General features: G+C 34.5%; 1 protein-coding gene across 2 annotated transcripts in view; it reads right to left on the bottom strand.

Moving 5' to 3' along the window:
- ATAD2B (ATPase family AAA domain containing 2B) overlaps nucleotides 1–20,929 on the bottom strand; it is a 164,441-nt gene that overhangs the window by 53,780 nt on the left and 89,732 nt on the right. For both annotated transcript variants that reach the window (XM_019450753.2, XM_053891118.1), the window contains exons 15-18: nucleotides 19,852–19,942; nucleotides 14,269–14,580; nucleotides 11,596–11,731; nucleotides 3,483–3,669 (exon numbers count right to left, since the gene is read on the bottom strand). In XM_019450753.2, coding sequence (XP_019306298.1) covers nucleotides 3,483–3,669; nucleotides 11,596–11,731; nucleotides 14,269–14,580; nucleotides 19,852–19,942 — 726 coding nt within the window. The remainder of the gene's footprint in view (nucleotides 1–3,482; nucleotides 3,670–11,595; nucleotides 11,732–14,268; nucleotides 14,581–19,851; nucleotides 19,943–20,929) is intronic.

Below are 20,929 nucleotides of genomic sequence, written 5' to 3'. Positions count from 1 at the left end.
CTTTTTCACAAATATCTCCTTCATCTCTCCATATCAGCCTTATGTAAATTTACCTCATTCTTGTTAATGACCTCATAATATGTAAGGATATACCATAATTTATCACAGCCCATCCATCATTAAAGGACACTTAGTTTGTTGGTCTTATTTAGTTTGGGAATTCCATACAATGCTGTGATAAATGTCCTTGTACATTCAGCAGTGACTATTAGATCTAATACATCTTTAGGAAAAATTCCTTAATGTAAAATTCCTGGAACAAAAGGAATATGTTCTTAAAATTTTTTTAAATGGTGTCAATGACTCTAAAATCATCAGGCATCATCAAGCTTTTTATTTTTACAAACCAGACAGTTGCTTCAAAATAGTATCGTGTTGCCTTTTTTTAAAATTTTTTTATATGTTTTTATTTCTTTTTGAGACAGAAAGAGACAGAGCATGAGTAGGGGAGGGGCAGAGAGAGAGGGAGACACAGAATCCAAAGCAGGCTCCAGGCTCCGATCTGTCAGCACAGAGCCCGACGTGGGGCTCAAACTCACAGACTGTGAGATTATGACCTGAGCCAAAGTTGGACGCTCAACCGACTGAGCCACCCAGGCGCTCCTTCTTTTCTTTTCTTTTTAATTTTTTTAAATTCGTGTTGCTTTAATTTGCATTTTCTTCAGCTGTAAGGCTAAGAATCTTTTCAAACTTTTATTGGTTGCTTTTTCTATTGTTTTCTTCCTATAAATGGCATGCTATTTTGCCAATTTTTATATTAGGGTGTCATTCTTGCTTCTTACTGATTTTAACATATTTTTGTATATTTCAGAAACTTATCCTGAACATGTGTGTTACACACACACTTTTTCGCCAGGTTGTGTCTATTAATTTTACAAAAACAATTATTTCTGCCATGTATAATTAAAAATTTTATAAAGTCAAATTTGTTCATATCTTTATGTTTTCTGGCTGTGTTCACTGCTTAGAGACTACTTTCTCATACACAAGATAATAAACATATTGACCTTGTGAATTCCTCTTTTACACTTCCATTAACAATGTAGAATTTATGTTGGGGCTACAATAAAAAGTAGAAATTCAGTTTTGTTTTTTTCTTTTTCCCCTCATTGAGTCAGTTTTCTAAGACCATTTATTAAATAATCCATCTACTGTATGATATCAAATGTCATCGTTATCATCATCATCATCATTTACCATCATCATATGCTAATCATCATCAGATATTAAATTCTCATTCTATGTAGGCCTAAGGGTTAATTCTCTCTTCTATTACTTTGTCTGTCCATTCCTGCACCGTTACATATTCTTTATTACTACATTCTGTAACACCTTTAAAAATCTGGTAGAGCTCCTTTCATTATACTTTTTCCTCCAGAACTCTCCTTGCTATGCTCATATTCATTTTCTGAAGAATTCATTTTAGAAGAAACGCAAAGCACTTTTTTTTTTTAACTTTTCCTCTTAAATTTTGGGAATATTATACTTGAGCCTGAACTTAATTTATACAGTAATTTAGAAAAGAACTCACAGCTTTCCAATTTTGAGTCCTACCAGCCCTCAGCTATGTAAGGAAGCTGCAGTAGCAGTGATAAATATAATGACAGTTAAGAGCTACAGGGTACTTACTATATACCAAACCTATTGGATGAACTGATTTTAGTAGTCACAACCACCTTATGCAGTATCATTACCTTTGTTTCATAGGTAAGAAAATTAAGTCTCAAAGAAGTTAAGCAATTTGTCCAAGGCCACAACCAATAAGCCAAGTAGCTAATATTTTAATCAATTGCAATTTGACTTGAATCCATACTTTGAACTATAGTAATTAAAAACAAGGTGTGTTTTTTTTGGTTTTTCTTCTTTTAGACACTGAAAATTAATTATTTAATTTCTAGGTAAAATTAGTTGCTATTTTAATTAGGACCATTTTTTCCATTATATTTCTAACTTGTTACTGGGTGTATAAAAGAAAACTACTTATTTTATAATATTAACTTTGAAAGGTGTCCACCTTGCAGAATTCTCTTATTGTCCCTAATAATTTTTCAGTAAGTCCTAAAAAGTCTCCAAATATACAATCATATCACAGGCAAATATTTATAACTTCAATGTCTGTTCCAATATTTTTATCTCTCAATGTCTAACTGAATCAATTTTGCATGCCTTAATAATGGCATATTACACTTCTGATGTGCTACTAGAATCCATTTGTAATATTTACTTTACCACCATTGCCTAAGTGAAATTACTCTGTTTTCCTCTGTATTTCAGTTTAACATCAAAATGATCTTATCCTTTAGGATTAAAAGAATTCACCCATGAAACTATCTGGATTTAGTGCTTTTTGATACTCAATTTCTCCTTCCACACTTAGTGTCTGTTTAGATCCTCTCTCCGCTGGATTTATTTTTAATGGTACTGGGCAATTCTCTTAACTTGCATACAAACTGCAATAATTTTGTCTCACTAAAAAGGAAAAATATGAACAAACATATAAATCAACATTATTGGAAAACACTCCCAGCCAGGATGAGTTAAATGTACAAAATTTGTAGCAAATTATTTGTATATAGTTTTTATTTAAGCCATGGGTTTTGCGGTGAAAAAACTTTTAAATAGAGCTTTCTAAGTAGTGAATGATGCTAGGATGCTGATACTCAGACAACTGTAAGTAAAAGAGAAACAAAATCAATGCTGTGGACCATGAAATATATACATATATATATATATATATATATATATATATATATGTTTTCTTTCTACAAGATACAGAATGGTTTTCAATTAGGTAGTATATGTGTATGTATTAAATAGTTATAAAATGTACTCAAAAACACAACATAATTATGCACAATGCTCTTAAGTGTTACTACTCTGGTCATGTAATCTCTAAAAGTAGGCTAAATATCAGAGTTGAAAGTGGCATTCCCCTAACTTGTTCCAACATGATACACTTATAATAAATTCATAGTTATACGAACACCCCACTAGAACTCTGCACTTCACAAACCGGCACAAAGTAGTTAAAAGTCAAATATCACACACACTTGACTACTGATAGAAATATATATAATTTTTAAATTGCTATCATTTTTGTGTTAATTTTCCCCAACTACATACAGTAAGGCTCTAAGTACACACTGAAATCTAGAAAGACTCTGAAACCACAGTGTTGAAAAGAGGGTCAGAAGAAGGCAAAAGAAGCTTCCTTTCTATAACGTTTAATAAAACTTTAATATAAGAAACAGGATATTAAAATTTCAGAAAAGAATGAAATATGGGGAAAACAATAAGCTCACTTTTAAACATGTTATACATCAAAAGGATCCCTGGCCTTAATATTAGAATGCTAATGAGTAACCAACAAAGAGTTAATATTCGCATTACTGTTCTTTGAAAAGACTTTATAAACACTACTGAGATACAGAGATATAAACAATTAAGAAAGTTGGAAGTACTCTGATACGGTACAAACCTACCTGTGCACATGATTCTTCAGGTGTTTTGGCACTAACTGAATAAAGTGCTGGGAGATCTAGTCTGTGCACAGAGAATTTTTCTAGAGTGTGCAAAAGTGCTGGAGCAAGGTGAGAAGTTTGACCTGAGCCTCTTTCTCCAGACAGCAATAATCTTGGCCTGTAAGAGGTTGGCTGATGATATGGTGACCTGGAATACATATAAGACATGATAATTATTTCAAAACGATACACTCTGAAGATCAGTATGAAGTATTAGGTAAAATATTTACACTAAATATGTAACTCCAAATTAATAGAATTTTCTCTTTTACTTCAAGTACAGTGAATCATTTTTTCATTAATTAGCATTTTAAAATGTTGATCTCCCTGACAATTTTAATAACCATGATGTAAAAGTATAAAAACTCATTCTAAAACAAAGTAATAATACCTGGGTATTCATTCTATCATACCATATATATTACTTGGAAAACACTTCAGACACTAAGGAGACATAGCTATTAATTATTCAAAATCAAATGTTAAGAATCCCATTTCAACAAAGAAGTAGGTATATCTGAAGATTACCCAAAATGTAGGACTTTTTTTTTTAATGGTTAAAATGGTAAATTTAATGTGTATTTTACCGCAATTTTTAAGATAGAAAATAAATGTAGGACTTTTTCAGTGGCAGCAAATTTTGGTTTGGGGCCAATACAAACTAAACGTCCACACCCTAATACATGACGTCTAAAGACCTACAATACAGAAAACAAATTTAGGAAAATGTATTAAACCAAGCTGAACTTACACTCTCAAGATTCCACAACCCCATTAAAATGATGAATGAAACAAGTTTATCTATCATTATAGATAACATAGGAAATTTTAAGCAATGCAGTAAGAATAAAGCAAATAAAAACTGGAACAGAAAGAAATCAGGAAAACACTGTTACTTGTAAAGGATACGATTATGCACTAAAAAAATCCAAGAGAATCAACTAATTAATAACTGTCAGAATCTACCAAAAGTAACAAGTCAGAAAACAGAAACAGAAAAATCAAAACATAATAACACCATCAATAACCAAAATAAAGAAGGAAAGAAGATCCTTTCTTTTTTTAATGTTTATTTATTTATTTTGAGAGAGAGATAATAAGAGCAAGCGAGAAAGGGGGAGAGAGAATCCCAAGCAGGCTCCATGCTATTTGGTAAAGTGTGCTAGACCCAATTTTAGAACAGTTAAACCTGTTTCAATAATAAGTACCTCACATAGTTTTAGTTTTCTTAGCAATTCTATGAAACACATAGTTTCTTCTTATTAAACAGATGAAGAAACCAAGACTCAGAGAAGTTAGGTATGAGACTGTTACAAATGGGTGGTCAAAGAGTTCAAATCTCACTCAGGTCCATATAATTGCTAAGCTGAACCACCATGCTAACACGTACACTACTTTATATTGTAATATATTACAGGGGCGCCTGTGTGGCTCAGTCAATTAAGCGTCCGACTCTTAATTTCGGCTCAGGTAACGATCTCACAGGTTCATGGGATCAAGCCCCACGTTGGGCTCCACACTAAGCATGGAGCCTGCTTGGGATTCTCTCTCTTCCTTTCTCTGCCCCTCCCTCACTTGCTCGCGCTCTCTCTCTCAAAATAAATTTAAAAACATTAAAAAAAATCTATTGCAAGAGCACCTGGGTGGCTTAGTCAGTTAAGTGTCCGACTTTTGGTTTTAGCTCAGGTCATGATCTCACAATTCATTAGTCCAAGCCCCACAATGGGCTGCACGCTGATGGTACAGAGCCTACCTGGGATTCTCTCTCTCCCTCTCTGTCTGCCCCTCCCCTACTCTGCCTCTCTTAAATAAACTTAAAAAAAAAAAAGTATTACAGAACAGAATAATAGAATATAATGTAGAATACACCAAAGAAAAGAAACAGATCAATAGAATAGGCAGCCAGGAAACAAATCATCATAGTTCAAAGAATTTCATACAAGATAATAAGCATAAAAAATAAATGGAAGGGAGATTATAAAATAAATGTTATTTTAAAATAGAGAAGAGGGGCGCCTGAGTGGCTTAGTCAGTTAAGCATCCGACTTCAGCTCAGGTCCATGATCTCATGGTTCAACGGTTCAAGCCCCAAATCTGGCTCTTTCTGACAGCTCAGAGTCTGGAGCCAGCTTTAGATTCTGTGTCTCCCTCTCTCTCTGCCCCTCCCCAACTCACACTCTGTCTCTCAAAAATAAATAAAACATTTAAAAAAATTTTTTTTAATTTTTTTAAATAGGGAAGATTCAGACCCTCATTTCACAGAACAAAATTAATTCTAACAAAGAAAAAACACAAGATTATGTATTTTTTAATTCATAATCTACAAACTTTTGTAACTCAAAAATTACAATCTGAATCAAATGGCAAACAATCAAATGAGACAAACAATCTGCCATTAACAGGAATGGTTCTTAATGTATAAAGAGCTTATGTTCAAAGTGTTTTAACAACAACAACAACAACAACAAAAAAAAACAGCTTCATGAGCAAAGGACACAGACAATTCAAAAAGAAAATAGAAACAGATAACATTTCTTAAAATGTTCATTCATTTAATAATTGGAGAATGGTTCCTATGCTAAGTCCCTCACCCTGGGTATCTAACAATACCAGTTATCATAGAGCTCACACTTGAATGGTATGAAGTAGAAAAAGGAAATCTACAAACTAAAATAATTCAGTGTGATTAACAAGCAGCACTGTTTAAGTACAGAATGCTATGGCAGACCACAATTACAGACTCAACAAAGGCTTTCCTGGACAGTGTTACAAAAGCACAAACCCAACAGGACGGAGGCAGAAAGGACAATTCCAAGAAACAAAAATAGGATGTGCAAAGGACCAAAGGCTCCTGGCCCTTTGGAGTAATAGTTCATACAACTAGCTTCTTTTAAGGTTTTAAAGCCATGTATGTATAAAGGTTCTGTGGTTAGGGGAAAGGAGAATCAGACCATGAAAACCTACAAAGGGTTTTGTAAGCCATGTTAAAAGTTTGGGACACACATTGAAGACCATGAGGAAGCATTAAGATACTTAAGCAGGGGAAGTGATATAATCATATACATGTTTTAGAAGAAAATTCTATTATCACTATGCCAGGATAGGAAATGAATGAGGGCAAAACAGGAGGAAAGATGACCAGTTAGGAGTCTGCAGTATCAACCCAGGCATGAGATAGTAATGACAGTCTAGACAAGAACAGTGTCAGAAGAGGTGAGAAGGAACAGCCTGAGATGAGACTTAATTACAGGACCTGGACATTGACTAGGTACAGAGTAAAGAAAGAGGAAGGAGTTGAGGAAGATGCCCATTTCTAGTTGCAACATCACCTTGGGTCCATGGGAGCTCTGATACCCACTGGAAGAGAAGGGGAGACCCAGTCCAGTACATAATGAAAGATCTGTGGCACACAAAGGGTGAGAGACAGCTAGAGATGGTCTAAAGCTCAAGACCAATGTTGGCTTAAGAAAGACTTGGTAGTTGGGCTCCTGGGTGGCTAAGTCAGTTAAGCACCTAACTCCTAATTTCAGCTCAGGTCATGGGCTCACAAATGGTGAGATCCAGCCCTGCGTCAGGCTCTACGCTGGCAGCACAGAACCTGCTTGGGATTCTTTCTCCCTCTCTCTCTCTCTCTGTCCCTCTCCCACTTGTGTGTGCGTGTGTGCACTCTCTCTCTCTCTCAAAATAAATAAACATTAAAAAAAAAAGAAATATCTGGGGGCGCCTGGGTGGCTCAGTTGGTTGAGTGTTTGACTTCGGCTCAGGTCATGCATGATCTCGCAGTCTATGAGTTCGAGCCCCGCATCGGCTCTGTGCTGACAGCTCAGAGCCTGGAACCTGCTTCGTTCGGATTCTGTGTCTCCCTCTTTCTCTGCCCCTCCCCCGCTCATGCTCTGTCTCTCTCTGTCAAAAATAAATAAACATTAAAAAAAATTTTTTTTTTAAAGAAATATTTGGTAGTTACTAACAGATGACAAAATTTTGAAAATAACGAAAAAAAAAACATCTTTTATGAGGAAAATGTTAGATTGATATACTAAAAATAAATTTTAATACCATTAGTGAGAAGATGTTGGGAAAACTGGGTTTTCTCATGACTCGTGGTAATGGAAAAAAGCAAAATTTTCCAAAATTAAACTTGGCAATTATGTCACGTATATGCTGAAATGTTTACAAAGGATATTCCGCAACTCATTCTATTCCGCAACTCATTCTACTCCCAAGGACCCCCTACCTCTTAAGCATTCTCTAAATTTTTTTCATAGTATATATCTTCTAATATTTAATATATTACACTTATTGTTTCATCGATACTTATTAGATACACTCCATCTAACATGTAAGTTCAATAAGGGCAGGGATCTTTGTCCATTTTGTTCACAGACATATTCCAAGTACCTAGGACAACATATGGCACATGATGGACACTTTGATAATGTATCTGAGCAAATATGAAAGAACAAATGAACAATTCAAACAAGCAAGAAGATATTATTTTCATCTACCTGGTTGGCAAAAATTTTAAAAGGCAAACAGTGTTCAGAAATAACAAGGTTATAGGAAAAATAACCCTCTCCTACATCAGTGATAAAAATGTAAATTGGTACAACCTTTCTGAAAGTCAATTTAACAACCTGTATCAAGTTTTTAAATGTATATACGCTTTGATAGAACAATCACTGTTTTTAAAATTTACCCTAAACCATCAACCAGATAGTACTAAAAATGTATACTGAGAAAGATGCCTATCCAGATCCACATATCTATCATAAAAGAAGAAAATCGGAAATTTCAATATTTATCAATAAGATTATAAAAATTACAGAACACCCAAAATATAAAATATTAAAAGAATGACATTAAACATATACTAGCATGAAATAATGTTCCCAACATAGTGGATAAAAAAGCAAGTTATGTTAAGAGACTTACAGGAGGATTTTAATTTATATAAAAAAAATATGTAGGTCTATCTATATGCATAGAGAGATTATGGAAGTGTGGTCACCAAAACTTTAACAAAAATTACCTTCAACTGCTTGGGCTTTAATTTTTACTTTCTTCTTTAAGCTCTTCTTTATTACTTGAATTTTTCTACAGAGTATATCATCTTTCTAATCAGAAAAAACAAAGCTATTTTCATTTAGAAAACCTCAGAAATCTGTTTCTAATCCCCTTATGGCAGGTAATATACAGTAAGAAAGAAAACTTATTTCCATCATAAGGGTTTTCTGTCAGATTGATAGACCTTAAACATCTTGACTTCTATTTCACCTTAAATTTAAACAAAGGTTTGGGGCACCTGGGTGACTCAGTTGGTTAAACATCTGACTTTAGCTCAGGTCATAATCTTACGGTTTGTGGGTTCGAGCCTCGCGTTGGGCTCAGTGCTGACAGCTCAGAGCCTGGAGCCTGCTTCAGATTCTTTGTCTCCCTCTCTCTCTTCCCTTCCCTTGCTTGTGCTCTGTCTCTCAAAAATGAATAAATGTTAAAGAACAATTTTTTTTAATCTAAATAAAGGTTTCAACATTGTTTTAGGAAACTATTCCCGGAAACAGAAACCCACCAGCAATGCCCAAGCTAGTGTTACTGGAGACCAGTGTTAAAATCATGCTTTCTACTTGTCTAGCACTTTTTCTGTATTGACCTGGCATGCTAACAAGCATTCAGACAGAAGGCCAAACCAAACCAACAACAACAAAAATGTACAGCCCTTACCAAAAGTTTATATTCTAAAGTATATGCTTCTTGGAAAGTGTGAAAATTGTATTGTCCAACCTACCCAAAAAAGCAATACAATTCCCTACCTACCTATTAAGCTCAGAAAGCAATTTAGAAATCACATACAGTAATAGAAAAAAATAGGATCCTAGGAAACAAACAGTACAGAGTCTGGCTCTGCTACCTACTATCAGCTTAATCATGGGTGATTTACTTATTTTTCATTGTGGTTCAGTTTCCTAATCTATAAAACAATGATACCACAAATGCTATATGATTGCTGAGAGGCCTATTTGTATTGCTACATATAAAGCCTCAAGCTTTATATACCTACCACATGTTTAGTTTGTAATGAACATCAGATACGAACTCCTAACCCTTTATACTCAGAAAGACAGCAAATATCACCATTTCTTCTGTCAAGCCTACCTGAACTTCCCAATGGAAACTTCTAGTTCTTCTAACACATCACTTCAGCCATATCACAACGTCTGTCACCTTCAATAACAAGAACTTCTCCAGAGTAAGACCTACTTTGTATCTTATTCATAAGCATGAATATTTTTTCAGCACCTAGTACAGTGCCTGGCATAAACACATAAAAACTGGCAGAATGGCTAGGTGAGTAAAGAAATAAATGGATGGAATTTATCAAAACATCTAAAACAAAACAAGCTTATTTCTAGGATACAGCTGGCTTCCTACTAAATAAAGATCATATCATGAACTAGAAAAGTTTACCTAAAGAAGCTAAAATTCAGCCAATTCCTTCAAAAAGGTTTAAACCAAATTAAAAAAGCCATACCAGTGATACGCATTAAATCAATGACAGAGAATGTTAATAAAAAGTCAACCTCAAAACTGCACATGAAGTTTTCTAATATCAAAATCTATTTCTATATTACTTTACTAACAACAGAACTATCTCATAAAATTGAAACAAGTCTTGATAGTTTCCTAGCTCCTATCATATATTTCAAATACAAACAGGTAAAACTGTCAAAACAAATCACACACTCATACACACGCATATAGGGTAGCCAGGTAATAGAAAAAAAAAATGATTGTTTGGTTTTCCCTTAGCCATCAATAAAACAGATTTGAGAAATTACTGAAAAAGTCCCCAAAAAAATGTCCCTAAGGACATAAAGATCCAGAACAGAAGAAAAGTTACTAATAAAAGAGCTTGCTGCTAAAGAACAAAAGAAAAAAGAGTAAATGAAAATAACTTAGTCTCATTTTAAAAAATAAAAAGAATGTTATCAATGCAAATAATCAAATTAACATTTTACTGTAATCTACATAAGAGAAACTTCAAGTTGGAAGATTTAAATCTGTTCAGAATAGATTTGAAAAAATTACTTAAAAGTATAATCAATCTAGCCTTTTCTAATAAAAGTGCTATTATAGACCTGCCTGGCAGAAACATTATGATCCTATAACATTCATGCTAATTATGTAAATGAAGCTGCTACTATTTGAAAACTATTTGGTCTCTTAATTTAAAATTACATTAGCACTACTCCTGAAACCATTATTACACTATATGTTAACTAACTTGAATTTAAATTTTAAAAAATTACATTAGCATTAAAATTGTTTACCCAATAAAAAGTGCATAATGAAAGCTGCTTTAACACGGATAAAGGTAAATGTAAATAGAAAACCCATAAAATCTAAATCAGAGAAGTGTAAACTAATGAAGTGTTGAAGAACCAGAAAGTTATCTGTTTATCTGTTTACTAAGAGATTTCTAATTCAGAATCTCTTTAGTACTCTTAGAATCCCTAAATTATCATCTCACACTACAAATTAAAATATTCCAGATCACGGTTAATATTTCATTTGTGAGCATTTTAGTTCAAAATAAAAGACATAAAATCGGGGACATTCCTTCCACTCTGGGAAGGAAGGAAGGAAGGAAGGAAGGAAGGAAGGAAAAGAAAAAAGGGGAGGGGAGTGGAGGGAAAAGGGAAAGGGAAGGGAAGGGAAAGGAAAGGAAAGGGAAAAGGAAAAGGAAAAGGAAAAGGAAAAGAGGAGAGAGAAAGAGAAAGAAAGGGAGGGAAGAGCAAGAAAGAACGAAAAAAGGAAAGAGGGGAAAAAGAAAGAAAAAGAAAGAGAAAGGAAGAAATCACACAATCAGCTTAGAAAAAATCATCTTTAGTTGACCAATACACCACTTTATTACCACAGAAAAAAAGCATACACAGTAAAAATGTTCCTGAATTATATCCAAACGACAGAAAAAAACAAAGTCTTCAAAGTTACAACCATAAGTAATAATATACCATAATTCTAACCATAAAGTGGTAAATATTACTCTAAATTTTTAAAAAATTGGTATGTTACTTACATTGTAAAATGAAGGTAGGGTTTATGTATAGCAGCAGCTGATGACTGTTTCTTTGGTGATCCTGAGTGACAACTGGTCTCAAAAATTGATAAAGCATTCTCATCTTCACTATCATCTAAAATCAGAGTTTCTATATCTATTCAAAAAAAAAAAAAATCCAAAGATTATGAGACTTACAAAGTCATTTAATATTAGTGCCCCTCCAAAGCTAAGGACAACAGGTTTAAAAATCATGTACCATTAACAAGTTACCTATCAAATACAAATCAACCAAGCAAATTGACAAACTGCAGTCTTTTTTAATAATTTGGCTCAGTAGGTTAAGCATCCGACTCTCAATTTCAGCTCAGGTCATCATCTCCCAGTTCCTGGGATCAAGCCCTGCCTCAGGCTCAGAGCTGATGGTGCAGAACGTGCTTGGGATTCTTTCTCTCCCTCTCTCTTTCTCTCTGCCCTTGACTGCTTGTGCATACCTGCACACACACCCATGAGCTCTCTCAAATAAATAAACTTAAAAAAAATTGGGAGAAAGATACATATCCTCAGTTATGAAAATCAGAGAAAAGAAATGTTCAATTCGCAGCAGAGTACCTAGTTCATACACAATAAAATATTTAACCTCCTATTTGACAAACAAGAAATCAAGTAATTCATGTGATATTTCATGAGAATCTATCCTTGAAAAATATAGTTTTCGAAAAATATAAATTATAAAGACAGCAAAATGCGTTGAATGTTGATGATTTTACTATATATAATATTTTTTATGTTAGTATAATTAATTGAACAATTTTCTGGTGCAGACTACCTGCCAAATAAGGTACTAAAAACTGGGAAAATTAAGATAATTCAACGTTTTTTATTTATTTTTGGGACAGAGAGAGACAGAGCATGAACGGGGGAGGGTCAGAGAGAGAGGGAGACACAGAATCGGAAACAGGCTCCAGGCTCCGAGCCATCAGCCCAGAGCCTGACGCGGGGCTCGAACTCACGGACCGCGAGATCGTGACCTGGCTGAAGTCGGACGCTTAACCGACTGCGCCACCCAGGCGCCCCAAGATAATTAAAACTTATTACTTTGGGGACATCTGGGTGGCTCAGTTGGTTAAGCATCCAACTCTTCATATTGGCTCAGGCCATGATCTCAGAGTTTGTGAGACAGAACCCTGCATTGGGCTCTGCACTGACAGCATGCAGGCTGCTTGGGATTCTCTCTGCCAGCACCACCCCACCCCCCCCCCCCACCCCAACCCCCCACCCCCCGCCCCACCGTTCCTTGCACTTGCTCTGTCTCTCTCAAAATAAACAGACATTAAAAAATTTTTTTTAAAAAGCATATTGCTTTCTCTTCAAAGTTCACAGGCCTTACTTTGGTTAGTATATGAACCTAAAGTTTCCCTGTAAATGAATGACTTGTTTTTTTTTATGTTTGTTTATTTTGAAAGAGAAAGAGACAGAGTGAGTTGGGAGGGGCAGACAGAGGGAGAGAGAGAGAGGATGCCAAGCAGGCTTTTGCTGCCAGCACAGAGCCCAATGCAAGGCACAAACCCACAAAACCTTGAGATCATGACCTGAGCTGAAACCAAGAGTCAGATGCTCAATCGACTAAGCCACCCAGGCACCCCTTAATGAATTTTCAAAGGTAACTTCCTATTTGTATCTCAGGTCCAATCTTGAGGCTAGAATTCAAGACCTTATACAACCAGGTTCTGATTTACTCCCTTACTAATGATTTACACTCCATTTGCACTGCACACTGCAGAATGCACTGCCAAGAACAACAAAATATATTTGATGAGTTGAATCCAGAGGGACATTATAAGCCACATAGTTAAGAACACAGGTTCTAGAGTTAGGTGCCCTAGGTTTGAGTAAGCCCTGGAACTTACTGAATGACCCTAAATAAGTGAATACGTCCCTAAGTCTTCCAGTCTCCTCCTTTACAGTATAAAAGTACCTGCCCCACTGGACTGTTTTGGGGGTTAATAAGTGACAATTTATGTAAGGGCTTTATAATAAATTAAATACAGGGGTGCTGGCTGGCTCAGTCGGTAGAACATGTGACTCCTGATCTCGGGGGTTTTAAATTTGAGCCCTGTTGGGTATAGAGATTATTTAAAAATAAAGTCTTGGAGCACCTGGGTGGCTCAGTCAGTTAAGCATCCAACTTTGGCTGTTACGATCTTACAGTTCGTGAGTCCGAGCCCCGCATCAGGCTCTGTGCTGACAGCTCAGAGCCTGGAGCCTATTTTGGATTCTGTGTCTCCCTCTCTCTCTGGCCCTCCCCTGCAAGCTCTCTGTCTGTCCTCTCTCAAAAATAAATAAACATTAAAAAATATTTTTTAATAGTCTTTAAATTAATTAATTAAATGTAAGCCATCATTATTATAGTCAACTTTTCTAAAGAGAGTAACACTTCTATGTTTAGAATCTCCCAAGCAATAACAAATAGAACATTCATTCTTTCTTTTTATAAGCATTCACTAGGCAACTACCATATGCTAGGCAATATGCCAGGCCTGGAATATATCCTGGTGAGTGAAATAGAGACATTTTCTATATTCATGGCAAATATAAAAGAATAACATATAAATAACCTTATGACGAAACTCAGAATTTATTTATGCCTATACTTGTTTCATTTTAACAATATGAAAAAGTAATTTATAGTACCTTCTTTCTTGTCACTCTGGCTAATTTCAGCATGAGGAAACACTTTTTGCAAGACTGCTAGGATGTTGTTGAAGCTTCTTTCCAGTAGCGGCTTTATGATGGGGGATAGTGCGTGTCCCGAAGACATGACAGCACGTTGAGAAGCAGGCACAATATTCTGCATTGCATGGTAAAAATCTTGAGCATTGAGCACTATTGAGGAAACATCTAGCTGCAGTTTATGACTGCTAGCATAGATCTGGGGATAACGCCTCCGCAGGGCAATGAGGGCAGCTTCAGTGCACAGGGCCTTGATATCAGCTCCACAATAGCCTAATGCACAAAAGGAAAAGAATAACAAAGGTAATAAGTTCATTCTTACAGTACCAACTATAGTTTGCAAATATATACATCTTTATTAATGTATATATTAAGAAATAATACTAAATCAATAATTATAGGCAATTTTGTTAGCAAAAACTGACCATTTAAATCACCTAATAAAATTACTCAGTAATAAAAGTATTCTGAATATTTTCATTAACAAAACATGAACTAATGATATTATAAGAAGCCATGTACTTTGTGCCAAAAACACTGATTATAATGTACAATTTTCTTCAGGAAAGGTGTTTAAAGAGTAAGTTTCATATCAATCTTTCATCAGTATTCCCAATTATCAGTTTAGTCCTCAAGATATTACACTTACCTGTAAATTTTTCTAATATCATTAATTTGCAAACACATATAAGGGAGCAGTACAAAGCAGAATATATGCAGAAATCTCAAAAACAGAGTCATTCTACTACCAACTTTGAGTGCCAACCACAAATTTATATGTAATTACCTGAAAAATTATACTTTAAAGTTGTCACCATCTATCATAATTTCAAAGGTATTAAAGGGAATAAGAATCCATTAAATTTCCATATTAATTTCCTTTTTATATACGTTTAAAACAATGGATAATCTAGTTCTAAAGTCTATACAAACACAGTGTATTACATTACCCATTACCCATATGTAACTAATTATTGTAGTTAACAGATCAAACCCCCAGGGCTTTGAAGTCATTTCACTCATTTAAGCAACAAATACATACAAAAACACAAATAAACTCTTAGGTCTTAACCACAAAAACGAAGAAAAACTCAAACCAGCTATGTTGTTTTTATATCAGCAATTAAACTTGCATTTGGTCACTTTTATCAGTTATGCCAGCAGAGGGAACTACTTGAACCAGTTTTAAAACTAAACGCTATGCTCTTCAAAGAGTGGCATCGAGCTTATTTATCTTTTTATTCCAGGCAATGACCTTGTGGAACACTTGAATAATGAAATAAAAATGGTGATTAGGAAAACTATGAGCAGAAAAGAAACAGCCCCAGACTAACTGGCAGAAAAAGAACATTAAGGCACAAAATCAGATAAAGCAAACTGTAAGTAACTCACACATCTATAATGAAATGTACCTCTACTGTTAGTAGGGCAATCCTGTTCATCAAGTCCCACAAATAACAGAAAAATCCTCTTTGCTCCCTTTCTTCCATAACATGTACCACCGTATCATTTACCTATTATGTTTATTGTCTGCCTACCCCAACTAGAATGTGAGTTTTGTGAGTGTACGCATATTCATCAGTTTCATTCACTAACATATCTCATATACTGAAAATAATACCTGGCCTAGCATTCAGTAGATATCCAATAAATATTTCTTGAGTGAAAGAATGAATAAAAAAAGAAAGGCGTAACTCCAGGGTTATAGTTTGGTTAGTTAAGACTATAACGTTACCACATAGGATCATAAAAAGTGGAGGAATTGTATCTACTAGATTTTTCATCTTTTTTGAAGATGTCTAAATTCTTTAATCATTAATGAAAAATAAAAATTTCAATGAAAATTATGAAAAAACATAGAAAAATATTGCATTCTTCAAGAAATATTTATTCAGTTAAGGGAAAATTTAGTATGACTGTTAAGAATCTAATTCAGAAAACTATAAGCAGATTAAGCACTAACACTGTCCCATGACAGCAATCAATCTACCAAATAATTCTTCAAACTACGAATAGTCTTTCATTTTATATTCTATTTCTCTATGAATAAACCTGGAAAAAAAGGTACATTTTCCTATGCCATATATATCGTAGCTATATTAGTTTAATAAAATGCCAGCTCAGTTAAAAACAATTAATCAAATAAACCATTTCAGAACACATAAAAAATAAACTACCATCTTCAAACAACATAAACAACTACATTTCTTTTTCTTTAAAAGCGTATACACAGCTGGAGAATATATTATATGATCCTATTTCTAAGAGCAAAAGCCTAAATTTAAAAAAAACAAGCTCAGAAACAATGCAAAACAGAAAAAAAAAAAAAAACATTAGAAGGTATTCTATATAAGTGGTGCCCATAACATTTAAGTTTGACATAATGTCAGCAACATACATAATAGTAATGCGCTGTTCATTTTCTCTTAATCTACTAAAGATAATTTAAAAGTTTCTCACAATAGATCCCATTTAAAGAAATAAATTTTCACTTGGATTATCATAATCAATAGACTAAAAGAATGGATTTATCTTCATTACATTTGCCCGTGAATGAGAATTATTCGTTTATATCTGGGGTTCTCAGTCTTGGCTACTCAACAATGAAACTGCAACACCAGATTCCCAACAAACCTAGTGAATCAGAATCTCTGGCAGTTTAATATCATAAATGTATATTTTGAGAAAGCTTTACAAGTGATTCTCATATACGAAAGAAAACACCGAGAACTACTTGATTAATAATATACTTCCTTTACTAGACTCTAAAACAATTAAAATTACATGAAAACCATGGCTAAAAAGTTATATTTAGTATCATGTGTCCTGGTTTAGGCCTCTTGTCTTATCATAATTAACAGTATATTTTTTCACTTTCTAAAAGGTCCTGATTTAGAAAACTAGATGTAGGTAATATGATCATCCTAGATATACAGAAAACACACTACAGCCTTTTGAAAGTTAAAAGCTGACGTTAAAGAAAATACCAACATCCCTTTCATAAGAATTCCATAATCATATTAATTCTACCATTACAATTCTAATACTAATGAACACACACAAATATCTAGATACCAAGGAAAAAGCATTCCTTTTTTTTTTTAAAGTAAGCTCTATGCCCAATGTGGGGGCTTGAACTTAAGAGCCAAAATCAAGAGTCTCATGCGCTAACAACTGAGCCAGCGAGGCACCCCAAGAAAAAGCATTCTTAAATATTGCCACTGAAATGGAATTTGTCTGAAAAACTAAAAATACAAGCTATTAAATAGGTTATAGACTAGACAAGGGTAATAATAAAATTTTAGGAAGTTACTGTTTCAGTAAAACATCAAACATAACAAAGGTCCACAAGATAGACCCCTCACTGATAAACTTTCATTGTTTTGGCCCTCTCAGTGAAAATAAATAGAGAAATATGATTAGGTTTGAGGTCCCCATAACCTTAAGCTCCTACTATTCATGCATGTGATCTGGACACCGAAATTATGTGAGGACTACTTTAAAAAAATCACACCTATTATGCATGCAAACACCTCCAAGTACTTGGGAATTTATTTCAAGGTAAAAGTTACCAAATCCATAACCTCTACAAGAGGTCAGTTGTCTCTACAGTTTTTCATCAAGACTACATACTCTTTTTGTTAGGCCTATATTTTACTGGACTTAACCCATACATGTCAAAACATGTTTGGGATACAGAAAACGCTAAGTTCATAATGAATTTAAAACTTATTACTATTCTGTTCCTGTTTGAAGACCTGCATTTTTTTATGTAAAACTGGCTTCTTAAATGGAATAAATGTCAAAATCAAAAACAGAAGTCATTTAATTATAATGGATTTTTATGTCACTCTCCAGGAAGAAAATGGTGTATATCCATAAAAGCAGATTCTTCTAAACCACCACCACCGCCACCACCATCCCCAAAAGGCAAGAGAAATTTTTTAGTCCTATAAGAAATTATGTCTCAAAAATGTTTAAACTTAAGAAACTGACTTTTAAAGCTAAAATAAATCACTTGGAATAATGAGAAGTTGTGACCTTTGGAAATGAAAAGGGAAACTGGGATTCTAATATTTAGGATGAGGAACTAGAGTGTAATCTTTCAGATGGTAAATAGGGTAATAGCAAGTAATTTTAAAATACCTATCTTTTAGGGAATTTCCAAAATTATTTGAAGACTTCTGCTTATTTCAGTTAAGGATATTCTGTGACAGATTCACAGAAGAATCCACAAAGATTTCCCAGTCTGATCCGTACTCTAATAAAATAATATCCTAAAAGTAGCAGGAAATAAAAGGGGGCAAATTTCAAAAAGGGAAAAGACTGGATTTTGTACCAAATACCACCCTCTCCCATAAAGCAGCACAAGGCTTTGCAAAGGTCAAGCCAAATTTACATGAAATGGGTTTGGCGCATGCTCTCTTATACCAGGCAAAGCTTAAACTGGAGTAGTGCTGGAGAGATTTACGTTTTCTCCTCACCAGAAGATGTCGAGGTCTTTGTGGTTCAAAAGTTGAGGTATGCTGCTTCGGAGATGGAGGTCCCTGTGGATGAAGAGGATAATTCGGATGTAGCTAACTGAATGGACTAATGTTCTATTTAAGTTTTAATATTTGATGGTGGATCACAATGATTTTTTAACTAAGTTACTCTTTCTGGTTTTGGTAACTTTAAAGTTTTCCCAAGTAGACTGCTGATAGTTAGTGAACTTATTTGGGGGTTTTTTCATAATGCTTAAAAAGTTCATGGAGAAAGATTTTTTAATTTTTGTTTGTGAGAGAATAAGAAGAAAATAGACAAAAGACAGAAAAAGAATGAAGGGGAAATACCGGGGTGTATATTCAGTTGTTTAATACTGTATTCAGTTTTATTTCAGACCTAATTAGAGCCAAAACCCTGAATTCCAAAACCCTTGAATTCCATCTCCTATGTATGATCATGTATGTACATAAAATACTCTCACTATATCCTTTTAGGACAGTTGTATTCATTCAATCTGTGGGGAGGATCTTCCACTCTGTGAATAATATAACATTAAATTGGACAGTTTTGTATTTTGAGAAATACTAGCAGATGCCAGTAAGTATTTTCTTTGAAGACTCCTCTCACTCAACTTCTTTCTAGACCACAGGCATGAAGATGAGCCCATCAGGTAATCAATCTGCAAAGTAAAAGACTGTAGTCCTGCCTTTGACATGGACCTTTATGTCTCAAGGTTAAGCTTATTTTTCTTAGTAAAATTTCTGAGAGAGAACAATTCCTAAAAGGACACAATGCAGTAATATCATGGAAATCCAGCACTCAATGAAAACATATTACTACTAGCTTTGTTAATAATCAAACACCTAATGGCAGCTAAAATTGTAATTAAGAAGTGTTCAAACTTCAAGTGAAATGTTCAAAATAAGTGTTACATTTAAAGGCAAAGTCAGCCATCTATTGCACACAGACATAACTATATTCATTCGCATTCCAAACATAAAGGGAAAGGGCCAGCAGAACAAACAGTAACAATGAAAGAATTCAAATAATAGCACTCACCAACACATTTTTCGGCCAATTCACCTAAAAAAGCATCTGATAATTTTGGATTCCAATCCCTGGTATGGATCTGTAAAATGTGTTTTCTTGCCTAAGAAAAACAGTACAAATAAATAAAATATCACCAACCTCTCAAGTGTATTAGCTGGAACAAATTTATGCACTAACCATACCCCAGAAAAACAACTGTTGTTTTTTGGGTTTTTTTTTTTAAGTTTATTTATTTATTTATTTTGAAAAGGGGGAGAGAGGACTTGCAGGTGGTTTGCAGGGGGAGAGGGGGACTGACAGGGACACAGGGAGAGGGAGGAAGAAGGAGGGAGAGGGGGAGAGAGACAGAGAGAAAGAGAGAGAGAGAGAGAGAGAGAGAGAGAGAGAGAGAATATGAATGAATGAATCCCCAGCAGGCTCCACACTGCCAGCCTAAAGGCTGAAGCGGGGCTCAATCCCATGAACCGTAGAGATCACCACTTGAGCTGGTATCAAGAGTCAGACACTTAACCAACTGAGCCACCCAGGCGCTCCAGCAACTATTTATTTTAAAAGACATTTCAATACCATGACATCCACGTCAGCTCTAATTTTCCATAATAACAATACAATAATATGTGGTAGAGATCATGTCTCTGTTTAACAAACCAAGATATTTAATATTCTGAGAGGTGAAGGAATCGATTAGTGGCACATGTGACTAAGTGACTGATCTTGACTCATCTAGGACTAGATTCAAAACTAAGTTTCAATATTTTACATCAGATCATTTTTACCATCTAAATACATATAAAAAACACTTTAATGTATTATAACATTTACAATCTTTTACTGAAATATAATTATAATTGTACAGTGTTGTAATAGTTTAAAATGTACAACATAATGATTCAACAATTGCATACGTTACTCAGAGCTAACTTATTTTTGTTTTTCGTTTTTTGGTTTGTTTTTTCTTTTTAGGTAGGCTCTATGCCCAACATGGGGCTTGAACTCACAACCCTGAGATCAAGAGTCACAAGCTCTACTGACTGAGCCAGCTAGGCACCCCAGTCAGGGATAACTTTGAAACTACAGATTCAGATTT

The sequence above is a fragment of the Panthera pardus genome, unplaced genomic scaffold, assembly GCF_024362965.1.
Source record: "Panthera pardus isolate Hobbes unplaced genomic scaffold, ASM2436296v1 HiC_scaffold_26, whole genome shotgun sequence".
NCBI classification, from domain to species: Eukaryota; Metazoa; Chordata; class Mammalia; order Carnivora; family Felidae; genus Panthera; species Panthera pardus.
Note: the sequence above shows the minus strand (reverse complement) of the source record. Positions and strands in the feature narration are given on the sequence as shown.